This window comes from Dasypus novemcinctus, chromosome 21 (assembly GCF_030445035.2).
Source record: "Dasypus novemcinctus isolate mDasNov1 chromosome 21, mDasNov1.1.hap2, whole genome shotgun sequence".
NCBI classification, from domain to species: Eukaryota; Metazoa; Chordata; class Mammalia; order Cingulata; family Dasypodidae; genus Dasypus; species Dasypus novemcinctus.
Genome location: NC_080693.1, coordinates 16,479,783 through 16,498,791, shown reverse-complemented (window position 1 = coordinate 16,498,791; position 19,009 = coordinate 16,479,783). Strand labels below are relative to the sequence as shown.

Here is a 19,009-nt window from a genome sequence, read left to right as displayed (position 1 = left end):
ACAGCCCTTCCATTACCAAATAATGGCACATGTTTAATAAATATTTGCTTGCTGCTTTAGGAGGATGAATCATGAAATGATCAGTCATGAAGACTAGACAAGGAAAAAAGAACGGGCGAGGCGATGGAGGGGTGAGCCTGGTTTGTCTGACTGATGGTGCAGTCACCAGCACCTTGGAATGGTGCTCAGGCATCAAGCATTACGCCTAAGACCGCAGGCATTAAGGTGGGAAGGAGCTGGGCTAGCCAAGGGAAGCAGTTTCTCAGAGCCAGAACTCCAGGTATCCTGAAAAACTAAAAACTGTTTAAAATTGCACAGGTGAAACATTTAATTAGGCACAGTAAAAGTCCCCCCGGGTCCCCCTTTTCCATTTGCAATACTATGTAGAAACACATAGCGTTAGGGAGCAGTTGTGGCTCAAGGGATTGCATATCCCCCTCCTACATGGGAGGTCCCAGGTTTGGTTCCCCGTGCCTCCTGCAATAACAAACGGAAAGAAACCCAGCTCACCTCACGGGTGCTGAGGTGGCTCATCAGCGCCTAAGCACAAGCTTCCCACAATGAGGTCCCGGGTTCAATCTCTGACCCCCAGTACCAAAAAATAAAAAAAAAAGACATAGCATTAGGCATCTACTATTCAGCCGAAGAGATGCTGATGCAAAATACCAGAAATTGGTTGGTTTTTACAAAGGGTATTTATTTGGGGTGGGAGCTTAACAGTTACCAGGCCATAAAGCATAAGTTACTTCCCTCACCAAAGTCTGTTTCCATGTGTTGGGGCAAGATGGCTGCTGATGTCCATCGGGTCAGGCTTCCTGGGTTCCTCTCTTCCCTGGGCTCGGTTCTCTCCCGGTTCAGCTGCTTTTTTCTCCACAAGGTCAGCTGTAGACTATGAGGCTCTCTAGGCTTTGCCTCTCTCCACAAGGCCAGCTGTAGTCTATCAGGTGACTGGCTCTGTCTCTCTTCAGGACTTTATTCTCCCTGGGCTCAGCTGTTCTGCTCCTCTGTGTGCTTACTACCCAGGCTCCAGCTCCAAACTCCAGCATCAAAAACTCCAATTCTGTCCTTTGCCATGCCTTTTATCTGTGAGTCCCCACCCACCAAGGGGCAGGGACTCAACACCCTACTGACATGGCCCAGTCAAAGCCTTAATCATAATTTAAACCCACCCAGGTACAGACCATTTACAAACAATCCAACATTTATTTTTGGAATTTATGAACCATATCAAACTGCTACAGCATCTTAAAAAATATTTTTATTAAAGTTGTGAACTTACAAAACAATCATGCACATGTGTGGAATTCCCATACAACACCCCTGTACCAACACACTACATTGTTGTGGAACATTTGTTACAGATGATGAGTAATATCATTAGACCATTACCACTAACTATGGTACATAGCGTACATTTCATATGTTTTTTCCATAACCCCCCCATTATTAACACAACATATCTTTGGCATTGATGCAAGAATATTAAAGTATTGCTGTTGACTACAATTCATAGGCTACATTAATTGTATTCTTCCCCTGCCTCTCACATTCTTACTACCTTGCAGTAGTGATATTCATTTGTTCTAGTTCATACAAGGACATTTTTTTTTTTTCCCAAAGATTTATTTATTTCTCCCCACCCACCTTGTTGTTTGCATTTGCTACGCCTTTTTGTTCTTCCATGTTTTCTTTTTAGGGGCACCGGGAGTCGAACCTGGGACCTCTGATGTGGGAGGGAGGTGCCTAATTGCTTGAGCCACCTCTCCTCCCTGTGTCTCTTATTGTGTCATCTTGTCAGGTCAGCTCGCTGCACCTGCCCATTCGCACTAACCAGCTGTCTTCTTTAGGAGGCACGGGAATCCGAACCAGCAACCTTCCATGTGGTAGGCAGGAGCCCAGTTGCCTGAGCCACATCCACTTCCCAGGACATTCTTGTATTTGTACTATTAACCGCAGTTCTCATTCACCTCTATGTTCACTATGTTATTCAGTCCCCAGATTATCCTCTAGCTTTCTTTCAATTGACATTTATATCCCTAGACTACCCTTTTCAGCCACAATCCCATTTATAAACCAGCTGTGTTAGTTCTACTCACTATAGTGTGTCACCATCAACTCTATCCAGTTCCACACTTTTACAGTCAAGTTAATTAAAACTTAATGTTAGCCATCTTTTAAAAACATAAATGGCATCATACTGTACCTTTTGTTCTGTACCTTGCATGTTTTATTTAATGACATGTTTTTTTTTTTTTTTTCCAAAGATTTATTATTTTTATTTATTTAATTCCCCTCCCCTCCCCCGGTTGTCTGTTTTCTGTGTCTTTTTGCTGTGCTTGTTTCTTTGTCCACTTCTGTTGTCGTCAGTGGCACAGGAAGTGTGGGCGGCACCATTCCTCGGCAGGCTGCTCCCTCCTTCGCGCTGGGCGGCTCTCCTTGGTGCACTCCCTGCGTGTGGGGCTCCCCTATGCGGGGGACACCCCTGTGTGGCACGGCACTCCTTGCGCGCATCAGCACTGCGCATGGGCCAGCTCCACACGGGTCAAGGAGGCCCAGGGCTTGAACCGTGGGCCTCCCATGTGGTAGACGAACGCCCTAACCACTGGGCCAAAGTCCGTTTCCCAAATGACATGTTGATCCTTTCATCTCAATATACGTATCCTCATTATTAACCATTACATAGAATGGGTATAGTTTAACCATTCTTTTTCCACGAAAATTATGGTTATTTCCAATTTTTTCCTATTATCGGAGGATATAGACGTAGAATTGCTGAGTTGAAAGGTATGCATATTTTTAAAATTTATTTATTTTTCTAGGTACCAGGGGCTGGGAATTGAACATGGAACCTCGTATATGGGAAGCCGGCACTCAACCACTGAGCCACATTGGCTGGGTTGGTTTTTTTGTTTGTTTGCTTCTTGTTTTTTTCATTTTTTTATTTTTTAGGAAGCACCGGGAACCAAACATGGGACCTCCATGTGGGAAGCAGGCACTCAACTGCTTGAGCCACATCTGCTCCCCATATTTTAAATATTACAAATAAGGCTAAATTGCCCAAGAAAATACACTGGCTTAAAACACCCATCAACCCTACACACAGGAAAGTGTCTACACCCTCGCCAACACTAAATGCTATCGATTTTTATAATGGCAACCAATCTGTTCGTCAAAATTTTTCATTTCTTAAATTTCCATTTTCCTGATTACTTGAAATGGAGGATTTTTTGTGTTTTCTTGGCCACTTTTATTTCCTATCCTGTCAGTTGCTTGGTCATGTCCTTTGTCCATTTTTCTTTTGAACTATTTTGGGGTTTTTTGGTCCGTCTATTAAAAAATATTAGTAAGTAAATGTTTTAGATGCTATTTTTAAAAATTAACTTGTAGGAGTTCCTGATGTTCAGGATATTAACCCTTTGTTACATGTTTTGCAAATATTCTCTTCCAGTCTGTCATTTGTTCTAACTTAATATATGGTTTTAAGTTAAGGGGTCAAATTGTATCTTTTCTTTTCTTTCTTTCTGATTTTCTGACTTTTGTGCTTTTGACTTTTGTGATTTATGTCTTATTTAAGAATAATTTTCTTGTCCAAGCATTTAAACATTTACCTATATTTTCTTTGACTGCTTTCATAGTTTTTTCCCCACATATAGCTATTTTTAATCCATTTGGATTTTTTTGTGTGTGAGTGGCTTTTAGTTTTTATTTTTGTAGTGGCATGAGATGTAGGGTGCTGCGACCCGCGCAGCTGAACAGGTTCCTGAGGTGGGAGGAGTGTGAGGCTGAGAAAGAAAGACACAAAATAGCGGGGCCAGGTGGGCCGTGAGCAGCTCACAACTACCTCAGGCACTTGGCTTGAACATGCAATTCGTTTTATATTGTAAGGGGAAACCGCACATTCAGAAGGTTGCATTTCTAGGTCACTACAAACACAAAAGTTATTCTTCTGTCCATAAGCCTGCAGATAACACAGTTTCTTTCTTTTCCACACTCAGCATATTCAGCTCAGCACATGACCTTGCCCAGCCCGCACCTCCTATTTTATCTCCAGACTCTCCAGGTGCACTTTATCTACCTTCTCACTGTGAACCTGGGAGCCTGCTTTGCAGGGCTCCCCACATCTCCTCCTCCTTTATTATAGAAAAAGGCTGCCAGCTATGCCTGTGTCTGTCTTAGGTTGGCCCCCTCTAGGACTCTTACCGTCATTGACTACCAGCCAGTGAGGACAAGAAACTTGTCCCAGGCAGCTCTTTTTCTAGGGGGCTGTTCACATCTTATCCTACTGTAAGGTCTTTTGAGTCAGACGTAACTGGGTGTTTTCTGTTTGTGTGCGGTGTATCTGCTGTTGTAAATGTGCATGAATTATGGGCAGTAAGCATCAGAGAAGCAGCAAAAGACAGGCCAAAGCCAACAAATACCATAAATTGTAACGGAGGAGGTCCCAAGGGGCAAAATTTCGTAAACTGCTTAGCAGATTATAAGCAATAGTTTCAGGATATAAGGTAGCAAGATGAGCTAATTGGAGGGCCAGGATTTCATCATGTAAGCTCCGTAAATCTAAACTAATATTTTCATGATTCCAAATTCCTAGCAAATGGAGACAGACAGCAGTCCAATTCCATTTTGTATAATTGAACACTATGGGGGTAACACAAACAAAAGAATACCGAAGACAGCACTGTAGGTGCATCCGATATTGTAAAGCGTCTAGTTGATTACCCGAAGAGATAACATTTTCCTCCAAAGCATTAAATTTTGTTCTAATTTACGATCAATGTGTTCTTGATCCCGCAGAGCTAGGGAAGTATTTTGTGCTAAAGAATTAATAAAATGTGCAGTTTGAATACTTTGAGAAAGGGCAAGTCCGGCAGTAATAGATGATGCAAGGACTGTTATGAGTATGATAATAATGCTGGCTACCATTAAACCTAGAGCTTGAGGGCAGGCGGGGTGGGGGTGGAGGCTAATTGTTGTAATTGTTGTTGGGTAATTTGCAACACTCTTTCCGGGGTGTCACTATACCAGGGGGTATCTAAGTAGGGGAAGCATCACAAAAGTAGGCTGTTGAACTATCAAGAGATCATCTTCCCAACTAGCAGTAGTAACACAGTTAAATTACAATGCAAACAATATACATAATATTACCCTTCTACCTTTGAACTGTTACCAGTTCCTGCTATGATAGCGTATGGGGAGGGCACACAGGCCCAAGCTGCAAGTTCATAGTTCCAGGATTTGTTAAGTTAATGTGATGCATGGCAGCTACCAATTGCCACAGGTCTCGCTGGAGTACTCGTCCTGGGCTGGTGAAAACATTGCCGGCAAAACCCCCTGCAGACTTAGGATGGACATGCAGATGCTTACCACACTGTGCCCGGGTATACAGTACCTTACGGAGTCCAATGATGTAATGAACATAACCACGTTGCCACTAAGAGTGAATAACGCAGCCATCACGCGGTGCTGTGGCTTGTTAGCTTTTCCCATGCTTCTTCCCCTTTTTGTTTTATTAAGCAAAGTTTTGCGAGTGTTACTGGCTCATTTAATGCTAGTCTGTCCATGGGGATTGTATGGAATGCCAGTTATATGCCAAAAAATAGCTGTTTTGTTATAAGGGTTCTGATGCAGTGTCTGTAGCAGTGAAAGCATGTCTCATCCCTCCCAAGAGCAGGAGGGGTCCGATGTCACAGTCCTTGGAGAGAGCATTAAGGACACTCACCGGTGAGGTTCATGAGCTGGTGGAGCCACTCAGCTTCTTCTCAGGTCTCAGTGGTGTGGCTCTGGATCTTCACAAAGGCATCTGCCTCAATAGTCCTGAAAGGGGTGTTAGAGGAGGGGACAGAGACATGACAGACAGTTACCTGTTACTACTAGCAGGTATTCCAGATGTTTGTCCATAGGTCTGAGGGTGATTTACAACAGCCCTTCATTTCTGTCTTGCTTTTAGTATTGCAATCCACCCCTGGATAGGATAGGCAGTCTTCAGAGTGACCAGACACTGTTGGGTTTAATCTTTCACTTTCAGCAGGGCCTCCCATGCTGCACACAATTGCTTTTTTATATTGTACTTTTGGCCTCTTTCCAGAATTGTGATTGAAAACCAAGGGGTACTTGTTTAGAATTTTGCCTTTGCCACAAACCCCACCCAAATCCAGTATTGGGGCTGGCCACATCCATTTCACAGGCTAAGTTCATGTCCACCTTCTCCCTCCCTTTTATTATTATTTAAAGCAGCTTCCTGGAGGTTTTCCTACTTCCATGAAGGACTTTTCCCAATTAGTACATACAATGGTTTTAATATTTGAGCTAAATGAGGGATGAAAGATTTTTAGTATTTTACCAATATTACAGACTCTCTTAACATGAGAGAACATTGTATTTTATCAATTACAGCAGAGTATAGTTTTGTTTTACCCAACCAAACAACATTTAAGAATTTGACAGAGCAGCATGGACTTTGCAGCCTGTTTTAATAGTTTGCCTATGTTAGGCTTTTAAGATAAGATATTATTATTTCTGATGTTTCTTTTAATTTTGGAAAAAGATTACTGGTTAACATAAAGTCTTCAGTAGAGTTTCAGTCGCAGATTTGTTTTTCGTTTGTTTGTTTGTGTACGCAGCCAGAGTTTTGTCCCCAGGCCAGGACAGGTGCTTGGGCTGTGCACACAGCCTCGGGGAGGCACGGCAAACCTTCCTTGTTGGCTTTTCTACAGGTGGAAGAACGCGGGCTGACTTGCCTCGCCTAAGGAAATACTAAAGAAAGTTGTGGGAAAATAGCTTGAACGTGACGGTGGGAACCTGGCTTGAAGTGTGGGCTTAGGAACACCGGCCTTGACTAGAGGCGACACTGTCTGGTCGGCTGGAAAATTATTTGCGTGTGGCGGCGTGTGAACTTTGTATGGCCTGCTCCCTAGCAGTGCAGGTGCCGCAGCTTTAACAACAAGCAGCCTTGAAAATAAACAGATAACGACTGCTTTGTAATTTCTAATAAATACGACGTGGAAACTAGGGTCGAGGCTCTCCGTTCCAGAAACTGTTGAGTACCCTGGTTCCGTCTTTATTTTCTCTCTTGTGTCTTTCTTTCTGTCCTTTTATTTCTTCAGTTCTGCGCCGCCTTCCCTTCACGCAAAAAGTCTTAGCAAGTTTTAAAATAAAGTGATAGTGCACAGTTGGATATTAATTTCCTGCAACAAACTAGCAGTATTTGGCATTGCTGCATACTACAGTGTTGTTACTTTAATTGATAAGAGGTTGTTTCTGTGACACACTTTTTTATAATAATTAAAACCATAATTAACCATATTGTACTTTTGTTTAATATTATGCAGAAATATTGGTAAATTTATACACTCTTAAGTATTCAAATGAACCTTTTACTCATATGACTTTAATTAACAGAGGGTTAAAAAATCCTGTTAATTTTATAACACTTTTAAACAACTTCCATTTAATTTATAGCATAATAAATGAACTCAACTATTTTATTACTTTAATTTTTCTTTCAAGGTAAAAGAACAAATTTCTTGTAACCAGTTTGAAATAAAACCTACTTTTCAGGATTTGATTTTGAGAAAGCAGGTTTGAACATTGTTTCTTTAAAAGAGGTAAGACCTTTTCTTCTTCAAACACCACACCAAGGAAATGATAAGGTTAGAGCACAAGAAGCTATTTAGATAAAACAGACTTTCTTTGTATACTGATTATTCAGGATAAAAACTTTTTATAAACGTTTACTAAAACCAACTAATGACTTGAGAAACTGAGAAAGAACAAAATTTTAACTTTGCATTAGTATACTACTTGCTACTAAACCTTTTAAAACTTTATAGATAGACCCATCAAATCTTACTTAACTTTTTTTTTTAAGATTTATTTATTTACTCCCCCCTTCCCCTTGTTTGTTCTCTGTGTCTATTTGCTGCATCGTCATCTTTGTTCGCTTCTGTTGTTGTCAGCAGCACAGGGATCTGTGTTTCTTTTTGTTGCATCATCTTGTTGCGTCAGCTCTCCGTGTGTGCGGCGCCATTCCTGGGCAGGCTGCACTTTCTTTTGCGCTGGGCGGCTCTCCTTACAGGGGGCACTCCTTGTGCGTGGGGCTCCCCAGTGCAGGGACACCCCTGCGTGGCAGGGCACTCCTTGCGCGCATCAGCACTGCGCATGGGCCAGCTCCACACGGGTCAAGGAGGCCCGGGGTTTGAACCGCGGACCTCCCATGTGGTAGACGGACGCCCTAACCACTGGGCCAAGTCCATTTCCCTAATCTTACTTAACTTTAACCATAAAAATTTCTTTTCCACAAACCTTTTGCACGTTCAGGTTTAGTCCCACATTTTACCTTTTCTTAATAACCAATCATTTTATTTTAGGACAAAATTATTTTCTGTTTTCTTAATAATAAAAACACATCCTATACATCTCACATACATAAGTTACCAAAACAATTTTGGAAACCGTCTCCAGGCAAACTTCTTCCAACATACAATTACCATCAACACTAAACAAACTTGTTAAAATAGTGAACTTTTCTTCACTTTAAATATTTAGTAGCATGCAATACCAGAAACAGTCTTTTAGAACTAAGTTGGCAGGGCAGGCTGGCTGCCAACATGTTTTCCTGTTATAAAATTACCTTTTTTATTATTATCAATTCAGGTTTTGTTTAATAATGATTTTTGGAATTAGCCATTTAAATACCTTAACTTAAACAATGCTTCTATAAACTTCCTATAATTATTTATAACTATAAAGACTATAATTATATTATTTTAAGACAAATTTTACCTCCACAGAACACATTCCCTTACTTAAAGTTACCACAATACCTTTTACAATTCGCCACAGGCATTCAAGTTCCATCCTGCATATGTTCATTTCCATTTTGAGTTTATGAAAATTAGCCATCCTATTTTAGGACAAAACACACCTTTTTTAACAAACTTTTAAAATTTCAGTCAGCATTCCCACAGACTTTTAACCTTTTTTAATATTCATTTAAGTTTTACATCCTTCATTTTATCCTGTGAAGAAACTGAACAAACTGTTCAATTTAGGCAAGAACTATTTTTTATGAAGAGGCTTATAGTAATTTCACAATTTTTATCATTGTAGAGATCTCTAACATTTAAACTTATATATTAATATAAGCACTTATTTAATTTTTGGCCATTTGAATAGAGCTCTTTTAGAAATTTTTATTTATCAATTTATATTACCATCTGGAGGTTTTAAAATACACACTGACATTTAACAGACAAACCCAAAAACACGTACAACACAACAATAGAAAGACATAAAGTTTACAGTTTGACTCACAATTCTTATCCTTATGGTTTAGTTGTTTTTAAGCTCACCATCATTTTACATCCTAGATTTTACTGCTTTTAAAATTTCTTTTGGAATCTGTGTTGCCTGTAACATGTAAGCTTGTTTTTGGAAACACTTTTATTAGTTATCAGCAACCAGTTAAGATAACTTGAGCAGCATAAATGTAGTTAAGCTTTTTATTTAGCAGTTTAGACAGACCGTTAACACATTTTTTTGATTACTACTCTTTAAGACTACACTGAGACTTGAAGTGCAAGAGTAAACTATTGATTTAAAACCGAAAATTCCTTGATAAAAATTTTGTACTAATTTTATTATCTTGGTTAAATAGGCCCAATCAGAATTAGCATGGAAACAAAACAGAACACCAATGTTGCCACGTGTTTCTCTTTTTCCAGTGACTGAACTCTATTACCCCCACGCGCCCACAGCTGCATTGTCATGTAGACAGTAGGGGGTTTGCAGAGTTGCTGCCAGAATAGTTTCCTTATCTTAGTTAACACTTTAACAGAGATTTCTTACAAGCCTAATTTCACTAACAAGGACTGTATTTAGCATTTGAGCCTGTGCGGGATGTGGTACTTGTTGCAAAGGCTCATAGGCTCCAGTGCCCGTAAGCACGTCCCCAGTAATAGCGACACTGTGAGGCTGATTACGTTTAGCCAGAGCACTGCCTCCTTTAAACCAATGGCTTTTCCATAACAAATAGTGGCCTCCGTCAAGCAAGCTTTAGCTAAAACCATCCCATCTTTGGGACAAAGGATTTTGACTTACCGATTCTATTAAGGAGAAAGTGAATGCGGCCGTGGGCCGCTGTGTGCTACAAGCAGATTTCAATGAATTCTTTTAACAACTTGAAAGGAATGGGTTCAAGCAGAGGTACATATTGGCCAGGATTATTGGGATCAGGGTGCTCTAGGACAGGAAGAAGGAAATTCAGAAATATCCTCGCCCTCCACCAGGGCGGACCGGAGACCGGCTTGCAAAGGAGGTAGGACAGGAGGGGACACAGCTCCAGGAAGCACCAGGGAGGAGAAGCCACGTGAGGGGGAAGGCACTGGGGACCGACAGAGGCGGCCTTCTGCCTTAAAGACTACGGTGACAGCTGCCGCTGGAGAGCTGGAGGGGAAGACTCGCAGTCATCTTCCTCACCTTTCTCTCACCCTCCAGGTCTACAGGAGGAGCAGAGAGCTGTTGTAACACTTTCCTTACCCTGAGAGCACTTCTTGCACTTTCACAAACTGGATCCAATGAACCACGAATCAAAGTCCACAAAGTGGAAGTAGTTACTGCGACATTACTCGGCCCCTCAGCGGCACAGCGGTCTCTTACGTCTTGACCACCTTTTGCCAAATCTCCCTATTAACCGTACCCTCCTCTGGAAACCAAGGACAAGTGTGCTGGACAAAATCTAAGAACTGTTCTAACTGTTGGGTGGCGACTTGGAGCCTCGGTCAGGCAACAGGTTCCTTAACACGTGAACATACAAATTGTGCTGGAGGAACTGCGGTCCCCCGAGCTGGACGCCCGGTGCTTCTGTCCCCGTTACCGGTTTCGCTCAGCCGACGACCTCCCCTGGGGTAGACCTCACATCTGAACTGATTCCGTGTTGCTCCTTTGTTGCTCCTTGTGTGTACGACGTGGTAAAATGAGTGCAGTCCTTGTATAACCCCAACCCCGGGAGATGGGTGCACCCTTCCCCCGCGCCTCAGGTCCCTGGTGGGTGCCACTTGCTGTGACCCGCGCAGCTGAACAGGTTCCTGAGGTGGGAGGAGTGAGAGGCTGAGAAAGGAAAGACACAAAATAGCGGGGGCCAGGTGGGCCGTGAGCAGCTCGCAGCTACCTCCGGCACTGGGCTTGAATGAGCAGTTCATTTTATGTCATCAGGGAAAACAGCACATTCAGAAGGTTTGCGCTTCTAGGGCACTACAAACACAAAAGTTATTCTTCTGTCCATAAGCCTGCCGATAACACAGTTTCTTTCTTATCCGCACTCAGCATATTCAGCTCAGCACATGACCTTGCCCAGCCCGCACCTCCTACTTTATCTCCAGACTCTGCAGGTGCACTTTGTCTTCCTTCTCACCGTGAACCTGGGAGCCTGCTTTGCAGGGCTCCCCGCAGTGGGGGGTTAGCTCCCCATTCAAAGTGGATAATCGATTGGGTCAATGCTTTTATCGATTTATCTATCCATTCCTCACTCACTTAAAATCTGTTGTTTTTTCCTAGACTCTTCATTTGTTCTTTCACTCAGTTTTTCTATAGTTGCACAAATATTGCACTATTTTAAATCCCTAAAGCTTTATCATTTGTTTTTTTAAAAATCTGATAGGCAATTCCCCCCTCATTATTATTTTTTTGTGAATTTGGTTTGCTAGATAAATTTTAGAATTAGTCAAGTGCCATCTAAAATCATGTTTGGCTTTTGATTGGGATCGCATTGAATTTATGCATTAATTTGGGGGTGAAGAGGCTTCTTTGCATTCCTTAGGTTTATCGTCTAGCACTCACCAATTGGTTTCCTTGATGCACTTCAGTCACGTTCTAACATATTTCCCATAGAGAAGCTGTATAAACTAGCATATTTCATCTTAAGTTTACTCCTAGGTATTTTACTTTTTTTTTTTTTGGTCGTTCCTGTGAATGGCATCCTTTTTGTTGTTTTTACACGTTGCAATTGTCTGTTGCTGGTAGAGAGGAATGCTGTTGCGTTTGGTTTTTATCAGGGCACCTTGCTGAATTTCCGGTGACTTTCTCGGGCAGCTCACTGACATTCTCCCTCAGCCGCTGAAGCCACTAGCCCAAGTCAGAAACTGCCACTGGCCTGGGTGTGGTAATTGTCCTCGCCTCCTTAGCCATCATCTTCCAGGCTGGTACTTTCCCATTTGATGGGGCTTAGAGGAAGCAAGGATTTGATACCAGGAGGAGTCTGGTCAAGACGAATGACTCGGAATGCTGGACGCCATCAGTCGCAGCCGGAGCCTGGGGTGACGCTCCACTGGAGAGCGGGCCAGTCTGGGGTCCTCCTGCACGGGGCGCCTCGCCCCGCTGGTCTCCAGCCTCCCCGCTCTCAGCCAGGAAGCTGCCTGGCACACAGTCTTCCCAGACATGCCCTGTCGAGGAGCTGGCTACAACTTCGCTTTGTATTTTCTAAATTCATAAAGGAAGGAAGCGGTTCTAAACCCGCGGAGAACGGCTCAGCATCAGGTTCAACTAGCTGTCCTTAGCGGAAATCCAAGGAGTCACGTCTTTCAGGCCCCTCTTTTGAGGTCATTACGGTTCATGGCACAGGGGTTGATGCCAATCCTTGTGACCCCTAAAAAGCTCCAGGATGACCTGTTAGCTCCCTGTTGCACCTCCATCGCTCTCGGGTGGGAGGTGAGTGGTCCAAGCAGCCGCACCCTACAGTCGCCTCAGTCCCAGGTTATCTGACAGGGTTCCAAGAGAGGACACTTTGCCCTTGACTGGTGCTTTCCTTCCAGGCAGTAACCCTGCCGCCATGTGATGCCTCCCATGGACTTGACCTACATCAGCAGAACTCATACTTTGGAGATTCCGAGCTCATAGGCTCAAATGGACTAAATCTTTATAGAAAAATAAAAGTCTTTCCCTTAGGACCTCATGGCTCCCCCACTCTCCTCAGAACGTTCCCCAAGGTGGAATTAATTAGCGCACGTGTCAACGGGCTTTTAATTACCGTGGCCTTCATCTGCAGCTGGATTTTCATTATAATAGTCTCAGCATGGATGGGAGAACTGGGACCCACTGGTGGGGGAGTGAGGGGGGGATGGTGCCAGGTCCAGCTCTCACCAAGACCTTCACCAAACTACTTCGTATTTTTGGTTCCAAGAAGAGAAACACCCTGTGGGTGCCGTGGCGCCGCAGTCCTGTTCTCTCTGTCTCTCCACTGAGGTTTGACTAGTTCACTTTCCACGGCCCTGCACTGACTTCCCACCTTCTCTTCCCACCAGCTTTCCATGCTCTTTCACCACTGACAGACCAGCAGGCTCCAGGGTGAGGTGGACCTTCTTCAGGAAATCTCAACAAGGTCCACTGTGACGTGGGAAGGAAATATTAGATTTCCTATGTGTCTTTCATCCTTTCTAAATTTCTTTTTAGTATGGGTTTTATAATTTTTTAGGTCGTGTTTACGTATATATATCATGTTTCTTTTTACATTTATTAGCACTTAGAATATATATGTGTGTATATATATATAATTGAAACACCCTGAGTGGGAGCCAATGGCCCTTGCCAGTAAGACTGTCTTTGTTTTCCCTCTGATCCGTGCACCCATAAGGCACAGGTGAGTATTCTGGTCATCTGAGACCTGAGTCACTTTAGGAGACAAATTGCAGCTAACTCTGTACATACAATTCTGTGCCACTCCCTGGTTTCTAACACTAGATTCATGGAAATGGAATTTGCAGGGTCAAAAGCAGGCAAAGCGGATTGGCTCAACGGATAGAGTGTCTGCCTACCACACGGGAGGCCCAGGGTTCAAACCCCAGGCCTCCTGACCCATGTGGAGCTGGCCCATGCACAGTGCTGATGCGCGCAAGGAGTGCCATGTCACGCAGGGGTGTCCCCTGCATAGGGGAGCCCCACGCGCAAGGAGTGCGCCCAGTAAGGAGAGCTGCCCAGCACGAAAGAAAGTGCAGCCTGCCCAGGAGTAGCGCTGCACGCATGGAGAGCTGACACAGCAAGATGACACAACAAAAAGAAACACAGATTTCAGGTGCCGCTGACAAGAATACAAGCAGACGCAGAAGAACATACAGTGAATGGACACAGAGAGCAGACAACTGGGGGGAGGGGAGAGAAATTTAAAAAAAAAAGCAGGCACACTTTAAAGATTTTGGGTGCACTGCCAAATTGCCTAAGAGGTTGTATTAGTCAAAGGGGTGCTAATGCAAAATACCAGAAATCACTTGGCTTTTATAAAGGGTATTTATTTAGTTACCAGGCCCTAAAGAGTCCAACTCAAGGTTACTTCCTTACCAAACTCTGTTGCCACGTGTCGAAGCAAGATGGCGGGCGAAGTCTGCGAGGGTTCAGCCTTCCTCTTCCCTCTTAAGGCTCCAGGGTCCCAGCTTCTTCCAGTCTCAGCTGTATCTAATACAGTCAAAGGATTATCACACCCAGAGGAACAGACCTGTTTTCATATATAATCTATATATCTTTTTGGGATTCATAAATAATCTCAAACTGCCACAGAGGTTGGACCATTTATATGCTCTAGACCTATAGAACACTGGGCATTATTATTTATAAAAAGCTTCTCAAATTGGATAAGTACAAATGGCATTTTCTTCTACATTTTATCTAAAGTTTATCTTTAATCAGTAGTGTGATTTAGTTTTTCACATTTACTGCCCGTGTAGGTGTGTGTGTGTATGTGTGTGTGTGTGTATGTGTGTGAAATACCTATCGATGCCCTCTGTAGTCTTTTTAAAAATATATATTTATTTTATTTCTCTCCCCTTCCCTCCCCCCCCCCCCTCAGTTGTCTGCTCTCTGTGTCCATTCGCTGTGTGTTCTTCTGTGACCGCTTCTATCCTTATCAGCGGCACCGGGAATCTGTGTTTCTTTTTGTTGCATCATCTTGCTGTGTCAGCTCTCCGTGTGTGCGGCATCATTCCTGGGCAGGCTGCACTTTCTTTCGCACTGGGTGGCTCTCCTTATGGGGTGCACTCCTTGCGCATGGGGCTCTCCTACACAGGGACACCCCTGCGTGGCAGGGCACTCCTTGTACGCATCAGCACTGCACGTGGGCCAGCTCCACACGGGTCAGGAGGCCCGGGGTTTGAACCCTAGACCTCCCATGTGGTAGGCGGATGCCGTATCCTTTGGGCCAAGTCTGCTTCCCCTCTGTAGTCATCATTGCCCCCACTGCTAAGGCCCCTGGGAACATCCTCGCCCAGCCTGGATGCAGGCAGGTGGAGGGGGCAGGCTGGGCCTATGCCAGCTCACTTGGCCCCTTCTCACGGCGGCCGGTCAAGCCTGGGCCTTGTGCCTCAGTGCAGGAATTCACACTCTTACCTGTCCTCTCTGAGTGTCCATTTTCCCATATCCTCATCAGAGTTGCTGTGGTCCCTTGATAAGCTTTTATCTATATATGAAAAATGGGTTTTCAGTTTTGCTTTAAATTGTGTGCCCTGGAAAGTGGATGTGGCTCAAGTGATAGGGCCTCTGCCCACCATATAGGCGGACCCAGGTTCGATCCCTGGGGCCTCCTGGTGAAAAAGAAGAGAAAGCGTGCCTGCATGGTGAGCCAGTGCCCGCACAAGTGAGTCCTGCAGCAAGATGATGATGCAATGAAAAGAGAGACGAAGGGGAGAGTCAAGGTGAAGCACAGCAGAGACCAGGAACTGAGGTGGCACAATTGGCAGGGATCCTCTCTCCACATTGGGGGTCTCCAGGATTGAATCCTGTGAACCCTAGAGGAGAAAAAGTGAGAAGAGAAGACAAAAAGAGAAATGAATACATAAAATCACACACCGAATGGACACAGCAAAAATAGCAGGGTGGGGGGAGGGGAAGAGGGATAAATAAATAAATAAATCTTAAAAAAAAAACCACCATGTGCCCTGACTGCTCCCGGAGCTGAAGAGTTTTCTGTAGTTTTTGGCCCTTTGGATTTCCTCTTCTTGAATGGTCTATCCTTAATCCTTTGTTCTTTTGGGCAGTTTTCTTACCAACAGAACTTCTTGTATATTAGAAATATTAACACATCTATAATCTGTGTTACAACCTTGACATTTTTTAAATTGTGAAATGTCTTTCTTTTCCTTGTCTTATGGATTTCCAGCCCTGCCTGGTAAGGCCTGCCCCACTCCAACATATATATGCATTTAGTCTCAAAAATTCCTTACATGATACTTTAATTGCTTTGGATTTTGGCAGTGAAACTTTTAATTCATCTGGAATTTATTTGTGTATATGGTATGAGGTACAGAGTCTTTGTTTTCCTCAAAAATGAAGGCGAGAGACATTTCCAGATAAACAAAAGCTGAGGGCGTTTGTGAACACTAGCGCAGCCCTGCAGGAGACACTGAAGTTCTGCAGGTTGACAGAGAAAAATAATAGACAACAGTCTGAGACCACACGAAGAAACAAAGATCAGTGGTCAGGATAATGACAGGGTTAAATATAAGTGCCAGTACTAGTATATTTTTGGCTTGTAACTCCACTTTTTACTCCCTACAGGATCTAAAAGGCAAATACATAAAATGTAATGATAAGTCAGTAGCTTTGGGCTCATAATGTATAAACATGTAATTTGTGGCAAGAACTACGTAAAGGTGGGGAGAGGGAGGGGTTTGGGAACATGGTTTGTGTAGACTATGGAAGTTAAGTTAGTATCAAAACAAATGAGATTGTTATGGATTTGGGGTGTTAAATTAAGTCCCATGATAACTACAAGGAAAATACCAGAGATTGTGTAAGCTCATAGAAACAGTGCAGACTGCCAAGGGCAGGGGACGGGGGGAATGGGATTTAATTCATGGTGGGTGTAGGATTTCTGTTTGGGGAGATGGGAAAGTTTCAGTAACGGAAGGTGGTGAGGGTACAGCAATATTGTGAATGTGACTAATTCCACTGAATGGTATGTTTGACATTGGTTGAGATGGGAAAATTTACATTCATGTATGCTCCCACAGTTTTAAAAAAAGAACAACTAAAGAGATAATGCCAATTTAAGGCAATACATAATCCTGGATCAGAACTAAGTAGGGAGGAGAGAAGGCTCAAAAGGACATTAGAGGGAAGCAGATGTGGCTCAAGCAGCTGGGGGCCCTCCTACCACATGGGAGGTCCCTGGTTCAGTTCCTGGTGCCTCCTAAAGAAGACGAGGAAGACCGCGAGCTGACACAACGAGATGATGCAACAAGGAGACACAATGAGAGACACAACAAGCAGGGAGCAGAGGTGGCTCAGGTGATTGAGCACCTCCATCCCACATGGGAGAGTTCAGTTCCCGGTGCCTCCTAAAAAAAGAAGATGTGTGGACACAGCACGCAATGAACAGACACAGAGAAGAGACAGCAAGCACAAACAATGAGGAGGGGGAGAAATAAATAAATAAAATAAATCTTGAAAAAAAAGGACATTAGAGGGAATATATGAAAAAATTGGAATATAGACTCTAAGTTTTAATCAGTGTTAAATTTCCTGTGCTTGATAACTACACCCAAGGTGATTACAGAAGTAAATATCCTTGTTCTTAGGAAATGTACATGGCAGTATTAAGTGGTGAAGGAGCATGATGTATACAACCTACACTCAAGTTTTCATGAAGTGGATTGATAAATAGATGGACAAATTGGATAGATGAATGGATAGTTATAATGATATGGCAAATGTGGCAAAAGGTTAAAATGGTGGAACTGGGTATCTGGGAGAATAGGGATATATTGGAGTTCTCTGTACGGGGTTTGCATCAAATTTTAAAAAAATAAAAAATATCACCTTTATCAAAAAGTAAGTTCTCATGTAATTTGGGTCTGCTCCTGGATTTCCTGTTCTGTTCAATATCTGTTTGTCCTTGTGCCATTCCCCTACTATTTTGATTGCAATGGCTAAGTTTTAATCTAGAAAGGCAATTCTCACATCATTCTTCTTTTTCATATTTTGGCTTTCCTTGGACATTTTCTTTTCTAATAGATCTTTTTTAAAAAATAATATATTTTTATTTTTAAAATGATATGTAGATTATATAAATGTTACACAGAAAATATAGGGATTCCCATAAGCCCTGCTCCCCACACTTCCCACATAAACAACATCTTTCACTAGTGGGGCACATTCATTGCAATTGATAAAAGCATCTTGGGGCATTGCCACTGAGCATGGACCATAGTGCACACTGCAGTTTACACTCTCTCCCACACAATTCTGCATGTTATGGGAAGATATAAAATGGCCTGTATCTGTTGTTGCAATGTCTTTCAGGAGAATTCTCAAGTCCCAAAAGAGCACCCATGTTACACCTGTTTTTCCCTCTCTCTGCCCCCAGAGCCTCCAGTGACCAATGCCTCCACATCAATGTTGTAATTTCTTCCATTGCTAGAATTACAACAAGTATATAGTAGAACACCAGTAAGTCCACTTTAGTTCATAGTTCATTCCCAAATCCTCTAATAGATCTTTAAAATAATTTTGTGCGGTCTCACAGAGTCTCCATTGAGGTTGTGACTGGATCTAGATTTCCAAGAAAGAAGAGGTTTTACATATAAATATATAAGTGGAAATATATAAATTTATAGATTGGCATTCATGTATGCTATATCTATAGTGTTAAATTTGTATGTTAACTTTGTAAAGATTTTTATTATATGAAATCTCTTCACTAAGGAACATGGTATAGCTCTCCATTTACTCTTTCTTGTTTTATGTCCTTCATTCAATTTTTAAAAATTTTAAAAGAAAAGCTGTAAGTACTAAAAAGCTGTAAGTATTGGTATTTTAATAATACCTTTGGTTTATAGGCTAGCATGTCATTCAAGTACCACTGGGTACCAAGAGTGATCCTCAGATTTATCACGAGCTTATACTTTACAGTGAGCTAACACATTTTAATGCAACTGTTTTTACGCTCTATTTTAAAAGTTGAGATATAAATCACATCCTACAATGCATCTTTTTAACGTGTACAAATTCAGCGATTTTTAGTATATTCATA

At 42.7% G+C, this 19,009-nt stretch overlaps 1 protein-coding gene across 3 annotated transcripts in view; it reads right to left on the bottom strand.

Moving 5' to 3' along the window:
• Positions 1-3,699: 3,699 nt before the first annotated feature.
• PIGL (phosphatidylinositol glycan anchor biosynthesis class L) overlaps positions 3,700-19,009 on the bottom strand; it is a 116,392-nt gene continuing 101,082 nt past the window's right edge. The window contains exons 6-8 of one of the 3 annotated variants that reach the window (XM_071210293.1): positions 15,587-15,764; positions 14,326-14,439; positions 3,700-5,814 (exon numbers count right to left, since the gene is read on the bottom strand). In XM_071210293.1, the coding sequence (XP_071066394.1) occupies positions 5,789-5,814; positions 14,326-14,439; positions 15,587-15,764 (318 nt within the window). In that variant the 3' untranslated portion in view covers positions 3,700-5,788. Of the gene's footprint in view, positions 5,815-14,263; positions 14,440-15,586; positions 15,765-19,009 lie in introns of those variants that run through there. The other 2 variants (XR_011646768.1, XM_071210294.1) reach the window with 2 other exon arrangements.